This window comes from Lissotriton helveticus, chromosome 8, assembly GCF_964261635.1.
Source record: "Lissotriton helveticus chromosome 8, aLisHel1.1, whole genome shotgun sequence".
NCBI classification, from domain to species: domain Eukaryota; kingdom Metazoa; phylum Chordata; class Amphibia; order Caudata; family Salamandridae; genus Lissotriton; species Lissotriton helveticus.
Window position 1 is genome coordinate 477847372 of NC_136069.1, and position 13458 is coordinate 477860829.

The following is a 13458-nucleotide window of genomic DNA, read 5'->3' on the forward strand; positions in this document are numbered from 1 at the left end:
CAATGAATTGTGTTTTGCAGGTGGCTTGCACCACGCATCTGCATGTATTTCTGGAGAAAGTGTCTACAAGTTTTTAAAATACGAAGCTGGGACTCACCGGGTGCAGCGAATTCCTGAAGTTGGATTGTCGTCCAGGATGCAGCGAATTCATACTGGGACGATGACAGTCATTGTGCTTCCTAGACCGGACGAGGTAAACTAAACCACATCAGAAAATGGAGGGGGGCGGGGGGTTGCAATTCAGGAGCTTGTGAATTTTGCAACAAAAAATAAAGCAATTCAATGTATATGTTATGATGCCTTCATATGTATCACCGCAAAAAATCAGATGCAAATTGCCCTGTTAGGAGACAAAATGCAATGATGTTGAGTGGACGTCTATGGTTGCGGTCAAGGCATGCAGATTGAGATCAGCAATTCTTTTGTTTTTTGTCCTAGCCTCCAATTTGCATACTCTGAACGATCTTAATTTCTGATAGGGCCATATGGCCATTTTTCAAACCTACAGCTATACCTGACTTGTCTGTGTACTGGTATTGATCTGCTTCAAATGTTTTCCATTTTTGTTGGATGTGTTTAACAGCTCAACTACAATACAATGGACTGTTATTTTGATTCAGGATGCATATCACTTCTGATTTGCAAATTCCCAAATTTAAAGAGAAGAATGATTTCTTCCTATGCTAAATGAGGCACATTCTGTAATGTCATTCCCCTCGGACTGAGCAATTGGAGTCTGCATGAATTCCTTACCTTTAGGAGGTATCCATAATTCCCAAAGACTGGTTGTAAACTGTTAGATTCCCTAACCAAAAAATGTGAATCAAGATCTATCAACGACCCCCTTGTCCAGACACTTCTTGAGAATGCATGTTATTTTTCCCAAGGCTCCAATCTATATATTGCACTGTCCATTGTTTTCCTAACCACTTGGAAGCAACCTCAATAATTTTGGGAAAAGGTTTGAGTTGTTTCCTACAATTTCTGTAACTGTGAACCAGTGGGACCGGAGGATTCAATATCTAAAGTAGAAGACTGCTGCTCATTTTGTGCACAATGGCCATTGGATGCGAAACAATTCAGCCTTTTAGTGCTGTTAGCGACAGGACTCTAAGCATTCAATATGCATATTCTTATATGGCTATATGAAATTGCAACTTTCAGTCGTCCGTCAAAGATTTTATAATTGTGATACTTACCTTTAACTTGTGTAAAAACCAAGGGGGCTAGATTATTAGATGCCTGTAAAAATTAAGTATAGGCCTTATCATTTGTCATTTGGTCACTCCATTGTAATTTAGCATATTCCCTTTCTCTGAGGTGCTTATGACAAACTTTTCAAGATCAAATGCACATTTTCTTCAGAACATGCCATGTTGGCTGCATTTGGAAGAAAAAATGCAGCACAGATAACCAATTTGGAAACAATTCTATATATGCATGGTAAGTTGTCCTGTCTTATTGTAGTGCTATGTTGTAGCCACTATTGAGCTTTACAAAACGGGTAAAAAAAATAAAAAGAAAACAGACTTCCATTGTACCTTTGTTGGTATCACTATTTCAGGTTGAATGAATCCAAGGATAAATTAATTTGAGATCTGGCAACAGAAGACAGGATTGAGAATGGTTAACATCTCTACACAGACTTCACATTTTTATGCCAGATTTGAAACCTTTTTAAGTTAAACATTATGTGAGACTTGGAGAGGTGAATCTATTACCACCCTTAGTTTAGGGCTGACCTATCTTTTGAATTCAAATTAAACATCCCCCACGTGTCCCTTGTGTCCTATGAACACTCCCTCCCAACACAAAGTTACTTTGATTTCTCTCCTGTGCTCTCTATACGTACGTCTTCACTGTTGTCAGTGACCCAAGAGTCATAACTGACATGACATTAGTGCACCCGATACACACTATAGCTGCCTGGTTATATATACCATTGTTGGTGGGCAGGACTAGCTCACTTTGTTTGTGCCTTTTTAATTTAACTAGAGAAACAGCATATCTGGTGTCAAGGTCTCACATAGCCCAGCGGTAAGTGCAGCAACTGCTAGCTTTATCATGACCTTCGAGGTGTGAGATTACTTATGGACCTTGTTAGAAATGGGGGTCTGTTGTTGGCAGGTTGTTACCCAGTCCAAATAGTGACCCATCTTTCTAGTCAGGATAAGGTGATACACTACTGAAATAACACCTGCTCACCTCCTTGGTAGCTTGGCACGAGCAGTCATGCTTATCTCAGAGGCAGTGTGTAAAGCATTTCCACATAACCAACAGTAATACAGTGAAAACACTACAAAAAGACACCACACCAGTCTAGAAAATATCCAATATTTATCGATGTAAAACAAGACCAAAACGATAAAAATCCAACATACAATAATCAAAATATGCACTTTGCAAGAATAACCTTAAAAATGTATTTCTTTTAAGTCGGTTTCTGCAAATAACCAAATCCAACGGTTGCGGTCGACCATGTCGATGTGGACCAGTGTCTGTATCAGAAGACTTGTAAAGCAGTACTTTTTGCTCTGACCGACCATGGCGGCGTGGGCTGGCAGCGGAGGTCATCGAGGCTGCGGTGTGAAGCAGAGTGGTGTGTGGTGATCTCAGGTCGCGGTGCAGTCAGCAGCGCGGTGCGAGTTCAGCGGCGTCAGAGAGACCAGGGCTGCGGTGCAAAGCAGGGAGGTGCTCGTCGCGGTGACGGTCAAAGTGCAAGTGGCAGCGTCCGTCGAATATCGATGGGGCTGGCATCGGTGGACCGCAGCTGCGGTGCGGGACGGGGTGGTGCTCCGTGTAGCATACGCGCGGTGCCCCCAGACCATGGTGTAGGCCACAGTTGCCAGCTGGCAATGGCGTCACGGTGAGACCAGGGCGGCGGAGTGAAGTGAGGCGGTGCGTAGTGCGGTACCTACAGGTCACGGTGCAAGCAACGGCTCGGTGGTAGCGGCGGTCATCATCGTCTGTGGGACCAGGGTTGCGGGCGCAGTGCAGCGGTGCCCTCTGCAGTACCTTCTGATCACAGAACCACCGGTAGTCTTAACGGCGGTGTCAGGTTGTGATTTCCCTCTGTGGCAACTGAGACACACGGTTCCAGAGGCGGTACCCAGTGAGAAGTTGCAGAAAGTTCAGTCCAGCCTTTTGTCTGCCCAAGACAGAAGCAGCTATTGCAGGCCAACACAGGAAAGCACACAGCAAAGTGGTAGTTCCTCCTCACAGCTTCTCCAGCTCTTCTTCTTGGCAGGTTTCTGAATCAAAAAGAGTTCTAAAGTTCTGGGGTATGGGCCCCAATATTGATACCACATTTCTCTCTGTTCTCTTGTGGCAACCAGTCTCTCTGCTTAGTCCAAACCAGTTCTGTCCTCTCAGGCCCAGCTTCCTTGCAGGAGGTGGAGCCAGCATTGTGTAAGGCAGACCAGGCCTATTCAGGTGCAAGCAAACCTCCTCCCACTACTCTAAATGCAGCCCAGGTCTATTCAGCCTAGCCCTAGCCCTGACCCATCCAGGAAAGGCAGGACACACCTCACCCCCCCCCATTGGCTATCTGCAGTGAATGCACATCCCCAGCCCCTGTCACGTCAATGCCAGACAGTCAATCCACAACCCAAGAGAGGCACACAGGATGGTTAAGCAAGAAAATGCCCACTTTCTAAGAGTGGTATTTTCAAACACACAGCATAAAAATCATCTTTACTAAAAGATGCATTTTTACATTCTGAGTTCAGGCGAACTAAACTCCCTTTCTCTATCTTGTACCAATGGGAAGTTATACTTGCTTGTAAGATGTTACAAAGTATCTCCCTTTATATTCTATGGGACAAATAGCCTTCCAATGGTGAAAAACGAAATACACTGTATTTCACTATCAGGACTTGTCACATATCGCTGTGCATGTCCTATCTTTCACATACACTGCACCCTGCCCATAGGGGTACGATGAGTCTGCCTTAGAGGTGACTTACATTTAATAAAAGGGAAGATTAGGGCTTGGCAGGTTGGTGCACTTGCCAAGTCGACATGGCAGTAAAATCTGCGAGCAGACACTGTAGTGGCAGGTCTAAGATACCTTTACAGGGCTACTTCTGTGGGTGGCACAATCAGTGCTGATGGCCCACTAGTAGCATTCGATTTACAGGCCCTGGCACTCTCAGTGCACCTTACTAGAGACGTACGAGTAAATCAAACATGCCAATAATAGAAACACCAATCCATAACATAATTTACAGTAAGAGCACTTGCTCCTTAATACTGAAGAGCAGTGAGAAAGTGCGCAGATACACTAAACCAGCACAATCAGTGCTACAGGAACTCTTGTGGCATTTGATTTAAAGGCCTTGGCACTCTCAGTGCACCTTACGAGGGACGTACCAGTAAATCAAACATGCCAATCATGGAAACACCAATCCATATCATAATATACAGTAGGAGCACTTGCACTTTAACATTGAACAGCAATGAGATACTAAACCAGCAAAAACAGAGTCAAAACCAGGAGGTCAGAAAGCAAAAAGACGGGGGAAACATACCAACAGCTGCCAGGTCTAATACATTTCCCCTCTAGCTGAAAGTAGGCAGAACTACCGACCGCCTAGGAGTTCTCTTCACTAAGGTGGAAGTACCTGGACAGACCATCAGCTTTGGCGTGTTCTGTGCCAGGGCAGTGTTCCACCTTAAAGTCCAGTCCCTGTAGGGAGATGGACCACCTCAACAGTTTTGGGTTGTCACCCCTTGTCTGCATTAACCTTGTGAAGGGCCTGTGGTCTGTATGAACTCGGAAGGGAGTCCTAAACAGGTATGGTCTTTGCTTCTTCAGTGCCCAGACCACAGCAAAAGCTTCTTGCTCGATGGCACTCCACCTCTGTTCCTGGGATGAAGTCTCCTGCTACGGATGACTACCTGCTAGTCTAGGCCCTCTTTGTTCAGGTGTGAGAGCACCGCTCCCACACTAGTCTCTGAAGCTTCAGTCTGCACTACAAATTCCTTGGAGAAGTCAGGAGCCAGGAGCACAGGCGCTGTGCACATGGCTGCCTTCAGGGCATTTAAAGCTGTCTGGCAGGCATCAGTCCAAATCACCTTCTTGGGCTGCTTCCTGAAAGTCAGCTCAGTTTAGCGGGCAACAATGGTGCCATAGCCCTTGACAAATCTCCTATAGTAACCTGTGAGACCTAAAAAGGCTCTCACATCTGTCTGGGTCTTGGAGGGGTTCCCAAGCCAGAATGGTGTCAATTTTAGGCTGTAGGGGCACCTACCTGGTGCCCTGAGTACACCTTAGAGCCCGGCCCAATCAGGCACGTATTGGCCTTGATCGTGAGGCATGCCTTCTGCAGAGTCTTCAACACTTTCCAGAGATGTTGCAAGTGATGTTCCCAGCTGGATCTGAACACTGCAATGTTGTCTAGGTAGGCGGCACTGAAACTCTCCAGTCCAGCCAAAACCTGGTTGACCAATCTCTGAAATGTTGCAGGGGCACTCTTCAATCCAAAGGGCATCACCTGGAATTGGTAGTGCCTCTCTGGGGTTGAGAATGCTGGCCTCTCCCTGGCCCCATCGGTTAAGGCAATCTGTCAGGACCCAGACATTAGATCAAACGTGCTGAGGAACTTGGCAGCTCCCAACCGATCTTTAAGCTCATCAGCTCTGGGGATGTGGTCTCCGTCAGTCCTTGTGACGGCATTGAGGTAGTCCACAGAGAACCGCAGTTCAGGAGTGACACCGGGTGCAGCAGTCTTTGGGACCAAAACCACAGGGCTGGCCCAAGGACTGTTGGAGGGCTCAATCACCCTTAACGCAAGCATCTTAGAGACTCCTCATTGATGCTAGCTCTGACCCTGTCGTCAGTCTGTAAATCTTGTGCTTCACAAGAAGACTGTACCCAGTGTACGCAACATGGGTCCACCAATGGGTGACACCTGGGGTCATGGAGAACAGGGTGGGAAACTACCCCAACAAGTGGTGACAGTCACTGTGCTGTTCTGGGGTCAGTGTAGGGGAGAGGATCACACCTTCCACTGACCAATCATGCTCCTTGGTGGACAGGAGGTCAGGAAGAGGTTAACTCTCCTTCTCGACCCCATCATGTGTCGCCAAGAGCATTCTCACTTCGGACCTCACAAAGTGCGGTTTGAGGCGGTTCACATGGAGGACCCTCAAAGGGTTCCTGGGAGCCTGCAGATGTTACTTTTGCGCTCCCCCACCTCAAAAGGCCCATTCCATTTGTCCTGCAAAGCACAAAGCTCCTCTGAGGCCATAACCCACATTTTCCGGCCAGGCTGAAACTCTGCCAGAGTGGCGTTATGGTCATACCAGCATTTCATCTCCTCCTGGCTTGCTTCTAGGATTGCCTGAACGAGTGTCCTGAAGCGGGAAGTTTGGTTCCTGAAGGCCAGCATGTAGCTAAATACATCCTGGAGTTTTCCCGGGAGCTGTTTCCCAGCCTTCCTTGACCAAACTGAGAGGTCCTCTCACAGGGTGCCCATATATTAGCTCAAAGGGACTGAACCCTAAAGAGTCCTGTGGTCCCTCCCTATATGCAGAGAAGGCATGGTAAGAGGATGTCCCACTTATGCCTCAAGTGTTCTGTTAGACCCTTGATCATGCCTTTTAGGGTTTGGTTGAACCTTTCTACTAACCCTTTACCTTGGGGTTGGTAAGGAGTGGTGAACTTATAAGTTACACCACACTACTCCCATAGGGATGTCATATACTTTGATATGAAATTAGGTACCCTGGTCAGATACCACCTCTCTGAGGAACCCCACCTTTGAGTGTGGGTGTGCCACAGGGCTCTATTCTGAGCCCTGTACTTTTTAATCTGTACATGGCCCCCCTAGCTACCCTGGCTGAAGAGAATGAGGTTGCAATAATATTGTATGCCGATGACACTCAACTGCTGTTCACCTGCAGGAAGGGAGAGGAGTTCAACGGGGAGAAGATCAACAAGTGCCTGAAAGAAACTTTTGCCTGGTTCAAACATAACCATCTGAAATGTAACACAGACAAGTCTGAAATCATTTTCTTCGGCATCCCCCCGTTGGACACGTGGAAACAATGGTGGCCCCAAGACATGTCTCCTCCCCAGGCTGCAGTCAGGACTGTAAAGAACCTGGGAGTAAAAATGGATGACGCCCTTTATATGGTATCTTAGGTTCAGTCGGCAGCCAGGACCTGTTTCGGTCTCCTGAAGGTGCTCCGGAGGTTTTTATTTCTATTACAGACCGCGCATAGAAAAATGGTCATTCAGGCCCTTATCACCAGGTTGGACTATGCCAACGTCCTCTATCTGGGTTTCCCGGAGTTCTTACTCAACAGATTGCAAGTAGTGCAGAACACGGCAGCCAGGGCTGTTCTGAGTCTTGGGCCTAGAGATCGGACTTCCCTCCACCTTAAGAATCTGCACTGGTTACCGGTCCGCAGCAGAATTTGCTTCAAAGCTCTGGTCCTGGCTTTCAAGGCCCTGCATGGTATGGGAGCAAAGTACTTCTGCAGAAGAGTCTCTTTTTACGTACCTGGCAGATCTCTTAGATCTGCCCATCAACATCTTATGGTCACCCCTAAGTATCATAGAGCCCGCAAAGGCGGTCGCTCCTTTCAAGTGTAAGTGGCTGGACTTTGGAATAAGCTGCTTTTTCCACTTAGGCAAGTCACTAACCTGCTCGCCTTCAGGAAACAACTGAAAACCTGGCTGTTCCAACAAACAATATAACCGTCTACTCTTCTTTGGGTTATCTTTTTCTCTCTTTTCTCCCCCTGCATTGGTCTGTTTCTGTCTTAGCACTGGGATACTCTACTGAGTAGCTGTGCGCTCTATAAATCTATTTTAACATAATATAACAGGCGGGAAAATATCCCCATTAACGCTCAGCACACCACTGACCCCGTTGGTTTTCTGAGAGGAATAGCTTCTGGGTACTGGGTGGCATGGTCCACCAAGACCAGGATATACCTGTTCCCCATGGCTGTCTTGAGGTTCAGTGGCCCAACAATGTCCATCCCAATCCTCTCAAAAGGAGTGCCAACAACCAGAAAAAGTTGGAGAGGAGCTTTACACTTCCTCCCACTCTTACCATTCTTGCCTGGCAAGTTTGGCAAGACCTACAATGTGCATCTGACTATGTTTGCATTTGGGGCCAAACAAAGTGGGTGACAATCCTGTCAAAGGTCTTGTCCTGCCCCGAATATCCTGCCAAATGCACGTCGTGAGCCAGACCCAGTAGGAAGGTCCTGAAGCGATGGGGTATCACCAGAATTGGGCTGACCCAGGCTCCGCGACCTTAGGCTTGCTGTACAGGAGACCATTCTCCCAGTAGATCCAGTGTGATCCAGACTGATCACCAGCTGCCTGGTTTGCAGCCTGTTACCGTAAACCCTCTAGAGAAGGGCATTCCTCCTGCTCCCTGAGAATTCTTCCCTGGTGGGACCACCTTCTTGCTGCCAATGGGTCAGCTCAGATTAGTCCCCTAGTTCAGCCACTTGCTTCCCTGTAGGTACCTGGGTGTCCCCCCTCAAGTTCAGACTCCTCCCGGACCGTGGGAACTTCAGGGGCAAGTTTCCCTCGCCCACTGCCCTTTCGCTTGGCAGGCACCTGGTCCACTTTCTCAGACTTCTGATCACCCTCACGGGTAATGCATGCCCACTCTGGCAACCCAAGCATCTTCAAGTGAGATCTGAGCTCCACATCCTTCCACAAGGGACTGCTCCAGGTCATTAACTGGCAGACAATCGACAGGCATGGTAGGTCTCACAACCACCCTCAAGGTACCTGAGACCCCCCACACACATTCAAAGCGAACCTGCACCACCATACACTGGTGCTCTGAGTTGTCCACAGCAACTTCTTGGTGGAATGCCCCGGGCTGAGGTCACACTGGTTCCAGTATCTCTTAGAGCCTCTACACTTCTCCCATTGATGGTCACCCAGGTGCTGTACTTCTTAGTGTTTGCAGGCACCTAGTTTCCTGGAACCATCTTACTGTCCCCTGGTGAGACAAGGGTCATTTCTGTGGGATCCCCACCCTCCTCTGGGTACCCCCCTCCCCAAGCGCTACACTAGCCAACACCTTGGGCAGCCAACCGGTGGGTCGCTGTGCCTTTTTGGTGCAATTGGGATCCTCCTTCAAGTGACCTACCTGCTCACAGGCATAGCATTTGCGGGGGCTGGGCCCTGCAGGCTTCCTAGAATAGACCCCTGGTTTCATATCTCCTGTGGGTGGGAACCTTTACCCTGGGTATTCGTTTAGAGCCCTTTGGAGAACTCCTGAGCTTTACCCTTGTCCCACCACTCTTCAGCTGGGGACCCAGCACATCTTTGGCGGAGTCTCCCCCATAACCTTCTTGTGGACCCTGGTACTTACCCAGCAGTCCGCCTCAATAGCAAGCTTCCTGGGGTCAGTGAGCTTACTATCAGTCAAGTGCTGGCGCAGCTCTGCAAAACATAGATTAGACAAGTGCTCCCATGCAATCAAATTGTAGAGCCGCTGAAAATCTGTCACATTACTGCCCCTCACCCAACCATCCAGTGACCTACAAAAAGAATCTACAGATTCCAACCAAGTGTGTGCATCAGTTTTCCAACTGGACCTAAACCGATCCCTGTACTTGTCAGGAGTGAGACAATACCTGGTGAGAAGGGCCTCCTTCTTGTCTGCGTAGGGGAGGTTCTGCCCCCTACCCAAAGCCCCTAAGGTGTCCCTGCATTCTACTGGTTAACCCCTTCACTGCGGGGCTAATTCCCCTGCGGTGTGGGGGCAAGGGGGGCGCGCGCAGCGCCACCGTGCTTGTGACAAGCTCGGCTCGTCACGCTGTGCTCATGACGAGCAGAGCTCATCATGACCACGCCCGTTTTCAAACGTTCAGCACAGCAGGGAAATTATCCCCGCGTGCAAGCGTTGCGACGGTTGTGACGAGCTCAGCTCGTCATGAGCACATCGCAACCGTGCCTCATGACGAGCTGAGCTCGTCATGAGCACGGAAGGTCTTAATGAGGCCACAATCCTTCTCCCCAATTCTTTTCAGGAACCCCATTCATATGTATAGCTGCCTCATAACCCTGAAACCATCTCTGGATATTATCACCCTTCTTGTACTACATTTTTAGGACTGTGTACTATCCTCTCTGAGTGCACTGAGGAATTGCTGCCACCATCTGTGCTGGATCTACTCCTCTGATCCAGCTCCTTTACCCTAATCTCATAGTCTATCATCATCCTTTTCTCTTCCATCACCAACTTGAGCCTCTCCAGCTCTATTGCATCTCTCCTTGCCTTCACTTGTCCTCCAGCTCCTCTGTGGACAAGCCACTGCTGCCATACCTGGGGGTGCCCCCTTCCCAAAAGCACATCAACCCTTGGAATAGACTCCTCCGCCTCCATACCAAGATCTCCAGATTGCTCACTAGCATGTGTTTCTGCTACCCAGGCCTTCAGCACCTTTTGTAGCTCTACTTTTCTGGTGAGGCCTCTGATTTAGACTTTAAGGTTTTTGCAAATAGCCTTTAATTACTTTTCGGTGTAGGTTTCCCACCTTTCCTCATCAAAGGCTGCTTCCAGGGATGCAGCTGATGATGCTATTGACTCAGGCTTGATGCAATAGAAAGTTCAAGTTTCAAACAAATGACAAGATGAAATGAAATGAAAGATGCATTTATAGAGCGCATGGCTACCCGGAGGCATCCCAGCGCTAGGTAGCAGCAGACGGTAAGGAGACTAACCAGGCTAAGGGAATAGCCAAGTCTTTAACAGTTTGCGGAAAGCCAAATGATTAGGTTACTTTGAAATGTGGGGTGGAAGGGAGTTCCAAAGCCTGGCCGCATTATATGAGAATAGCCGGCCTTCACTTCTGGCTTTCTTAATCCTGGGGACAGTAACCAAGTTCAAGTCATCTGAACGAAGACGTCTGTTAGCCCGATAGGGATGGATGGTGGTGTGGTTAATGGCGGGACCCTTTGCGGCTAGTGACTTGTGAACAATGCACAGCGCCTTGAAGTTGACTCTCTCCCTAGAGGGAAGCCTTGGAAGAAGTTCAAAGCAGATTTGGCTGATTGATGTTTAGGAGTACCCAGAAGAAGTCTGGCTGCCCAATTTTGTATACTCTGGAGTTTGGGGAGGGTTGCAGTTGGAGCACCCAAGTAAATCGCATTCCCGTAATCCAGCCGTGACAGGGTAAGGGCCTGAATCATGCTTTTTCTTGCCTGGAATGGGAGAAGAGGGAGGACTTTTCAAAGCATTTTCGGGATGCCATAGCAAATGGTCAAAAATGGACTAAGTAGGGACCCTTCTTCCTAGTCAGGATAAGGGTGATACACTACTGAAATAACCCCTGCTCACCCCCTTGGTAGCTGAGCACGACAGTCAGGCTTATCTCAGAGGCAGTGTGTAAAGTATTTCCACATCCAACAGTAATACAGTTAAAATACTGCAAAAGGCCACCACACCAGTTTAGAAAAAAATCCAATATTTATCTGTGTAAAAAAAGACCAAATCTTATCCAACATACAATAATCCAAATATGCACTTTGCAAGAATAACCTTAAAAATGCAGTTCCTTGAAGTCAGTAGCTCTGTCCAGTGCTTCCGCTGTGCTGAAAACTACCAAATCCAACAGTTTCGCTCAACCGCGTCGGTGCGGACTGGCATCGGTGTCAGAAGACTTGTAAATAGTACCTTTTGTTTCGACCAACTGCGGCGGTCGTCGAGGCTGTGGTGTGAAGCGGTGTGGTGCAGCGTGCGGTACTCTCAGGTCGTGGTGCAGGCAGCGGTTCGGTGGTGGTTGTCCAGCAGTGTCGGCGAGACCAGGGTTATGGTGCGAAGCTGGGCTGTCCTTATCGCGGTGCTGACGGTCACGGTGCAAGCAACAGCGGCTGTAGAAGATCGCGGTTGATGGGGCTGTCGTCGGTGGGCCGCGGCTGCAGTGTAGGACAGGGCTGTGCTTCATGTAGCTTACGAGCGGTGCCCCCGGACCACAGTGTAGACCACGGCGGTGATGTCGGCTGGCAACGGCGGCGGCGGTGAGACCAGGGTGGTGGAGTAAAGCGAGGTGGTGCGGAGTGTGGTGCCCACAGATCGTGGTGCAAGCAGCGGTTCGGTGGCGGCGGTTGCATCGTCGGTGAGACTAGGGTTGTGGTGCGAAGTGCGGCGATGCCCTCTGTGGTGCCTTCAGGTCATGGAACCGCCGGCGGTCTTGGTGGTAGTGTCAGGTGGCGGTTTCCCTCTGTGGCAACTGAGACACGCAGTTCCAGGGGTGGTACCCAGAGGAAGGTGAAGTCTTTGCTGTTCCTGAAACTTCTTGAAAAGAGAAACTCAAACAAAGAAGTTGCAGAAAGTTCAGTTCTGTAGTGTGTTTATCTAGGTACCTGAATCGATATTCCTATTCTTTGCCCTTGTCCGGTTATAAATCAATAATATCCCTACAACGGCATAGAAACCCTTTTCACAATTCAGTCATAGCGCATGCTGTCACATTAAGCAAGCACTATTCCTCCAGCCCCCTAGAAAGCACACCGAGTTCTTAAACAAATCCAAGCCTCCAGCAACCTGGGAAATCCCCGCTGCTTTGTTTTGATTTCGTCCGAGAACTCCTGCAAAGCACTGTAAGAACGACCAGTTCTTAGTGACATCTTTATTGACGTCTTATGTCCAGCCTTACGTCAAACCCGGCACCTTTCAGGTATAAATATACCAACGTTGCCTTAAGCAAACACACGGTGGTGATGAATCTGGAGCAGCTACTACTTGCCCGAGAGCCCAGCTGATGCGAGAGCCCACGGACGCTGCCCCTCCCTTTTGACGCGCTGAGAAAGACGCTGTCTTTTCTCTTGCCGAGAAATCCAGCCTCCGGCGTTTCCAGCTTACCCTTGCGGATGACTGGGATACCGAGTCCTGAGAGAGAGATACCAGCCCTCCTGCCTTCTAATACCCAGGTACTGAACTGACTAAACCCTTACAGAGAATTCTTGAGTCAGATTCTTGGCAAAACAAACTTAACTTAAACTGCTACTTACTTACTCCTTCCCACGTATTAGGCTTAGGTCAGGTACACCGGGGTAGGCGTAGTTAGAAGCACCAGTTGAGTACGATTAGTCAATGTATATATGTATGTATCTATTTTATCCATTTTAAAGTATCATATGGCTAAGAAACCATATCAATGCTTTTACAGTACTATTTCATAATCCTGCTTTTACTGTATGCACTTTACTTTACTATAAGTATTGCAATTGTAGCAATTCATTTCTCTTGTATGAGGAAAGAGACTGCTCAATAAATAACACCTTTTATTGAAAACGCCCGTCTCTCTTTTTCTCTGCAATCTGGTGAAACTAAGTACGCACTTAATGACTGAGTGAAATAGCTGTCTTTTGTTTTCACACGACTCTAGAGATATACTCTTATTCAGGGAGAGCAAAGTTGTCATGTTTTATGGTTGTCAGAAACTAAATCCCTTCTTGTCTATCCAGGGAGG

At 48.3% G+C, this 13458-nt stretch overlaps 1 protein-coding gene across 3 annotated transcripts in view; it reads left to right on the forward strand.

Moving 5' to 3' along the window:
• Positions 1–13458, forward strand: part of MTRF1 (mitochondrial translation release factor 1) — a 215479-nt gene that overhangs the window by 134231 nt on the left and 67790 nt on the right. For all 3 annotated transcript variants that reach the window (XM_078657380.1, XM_078657382.1, XM_078657381.1), the window contains exon 6: positions 21–193. In XM_078657380.1, the coding sequence (XP_078513506.1) occupies positions 21–193 (173 nt within the window). The remainder of the gene's footprint in view (positions 1–20; positions 194–13458) is intronic.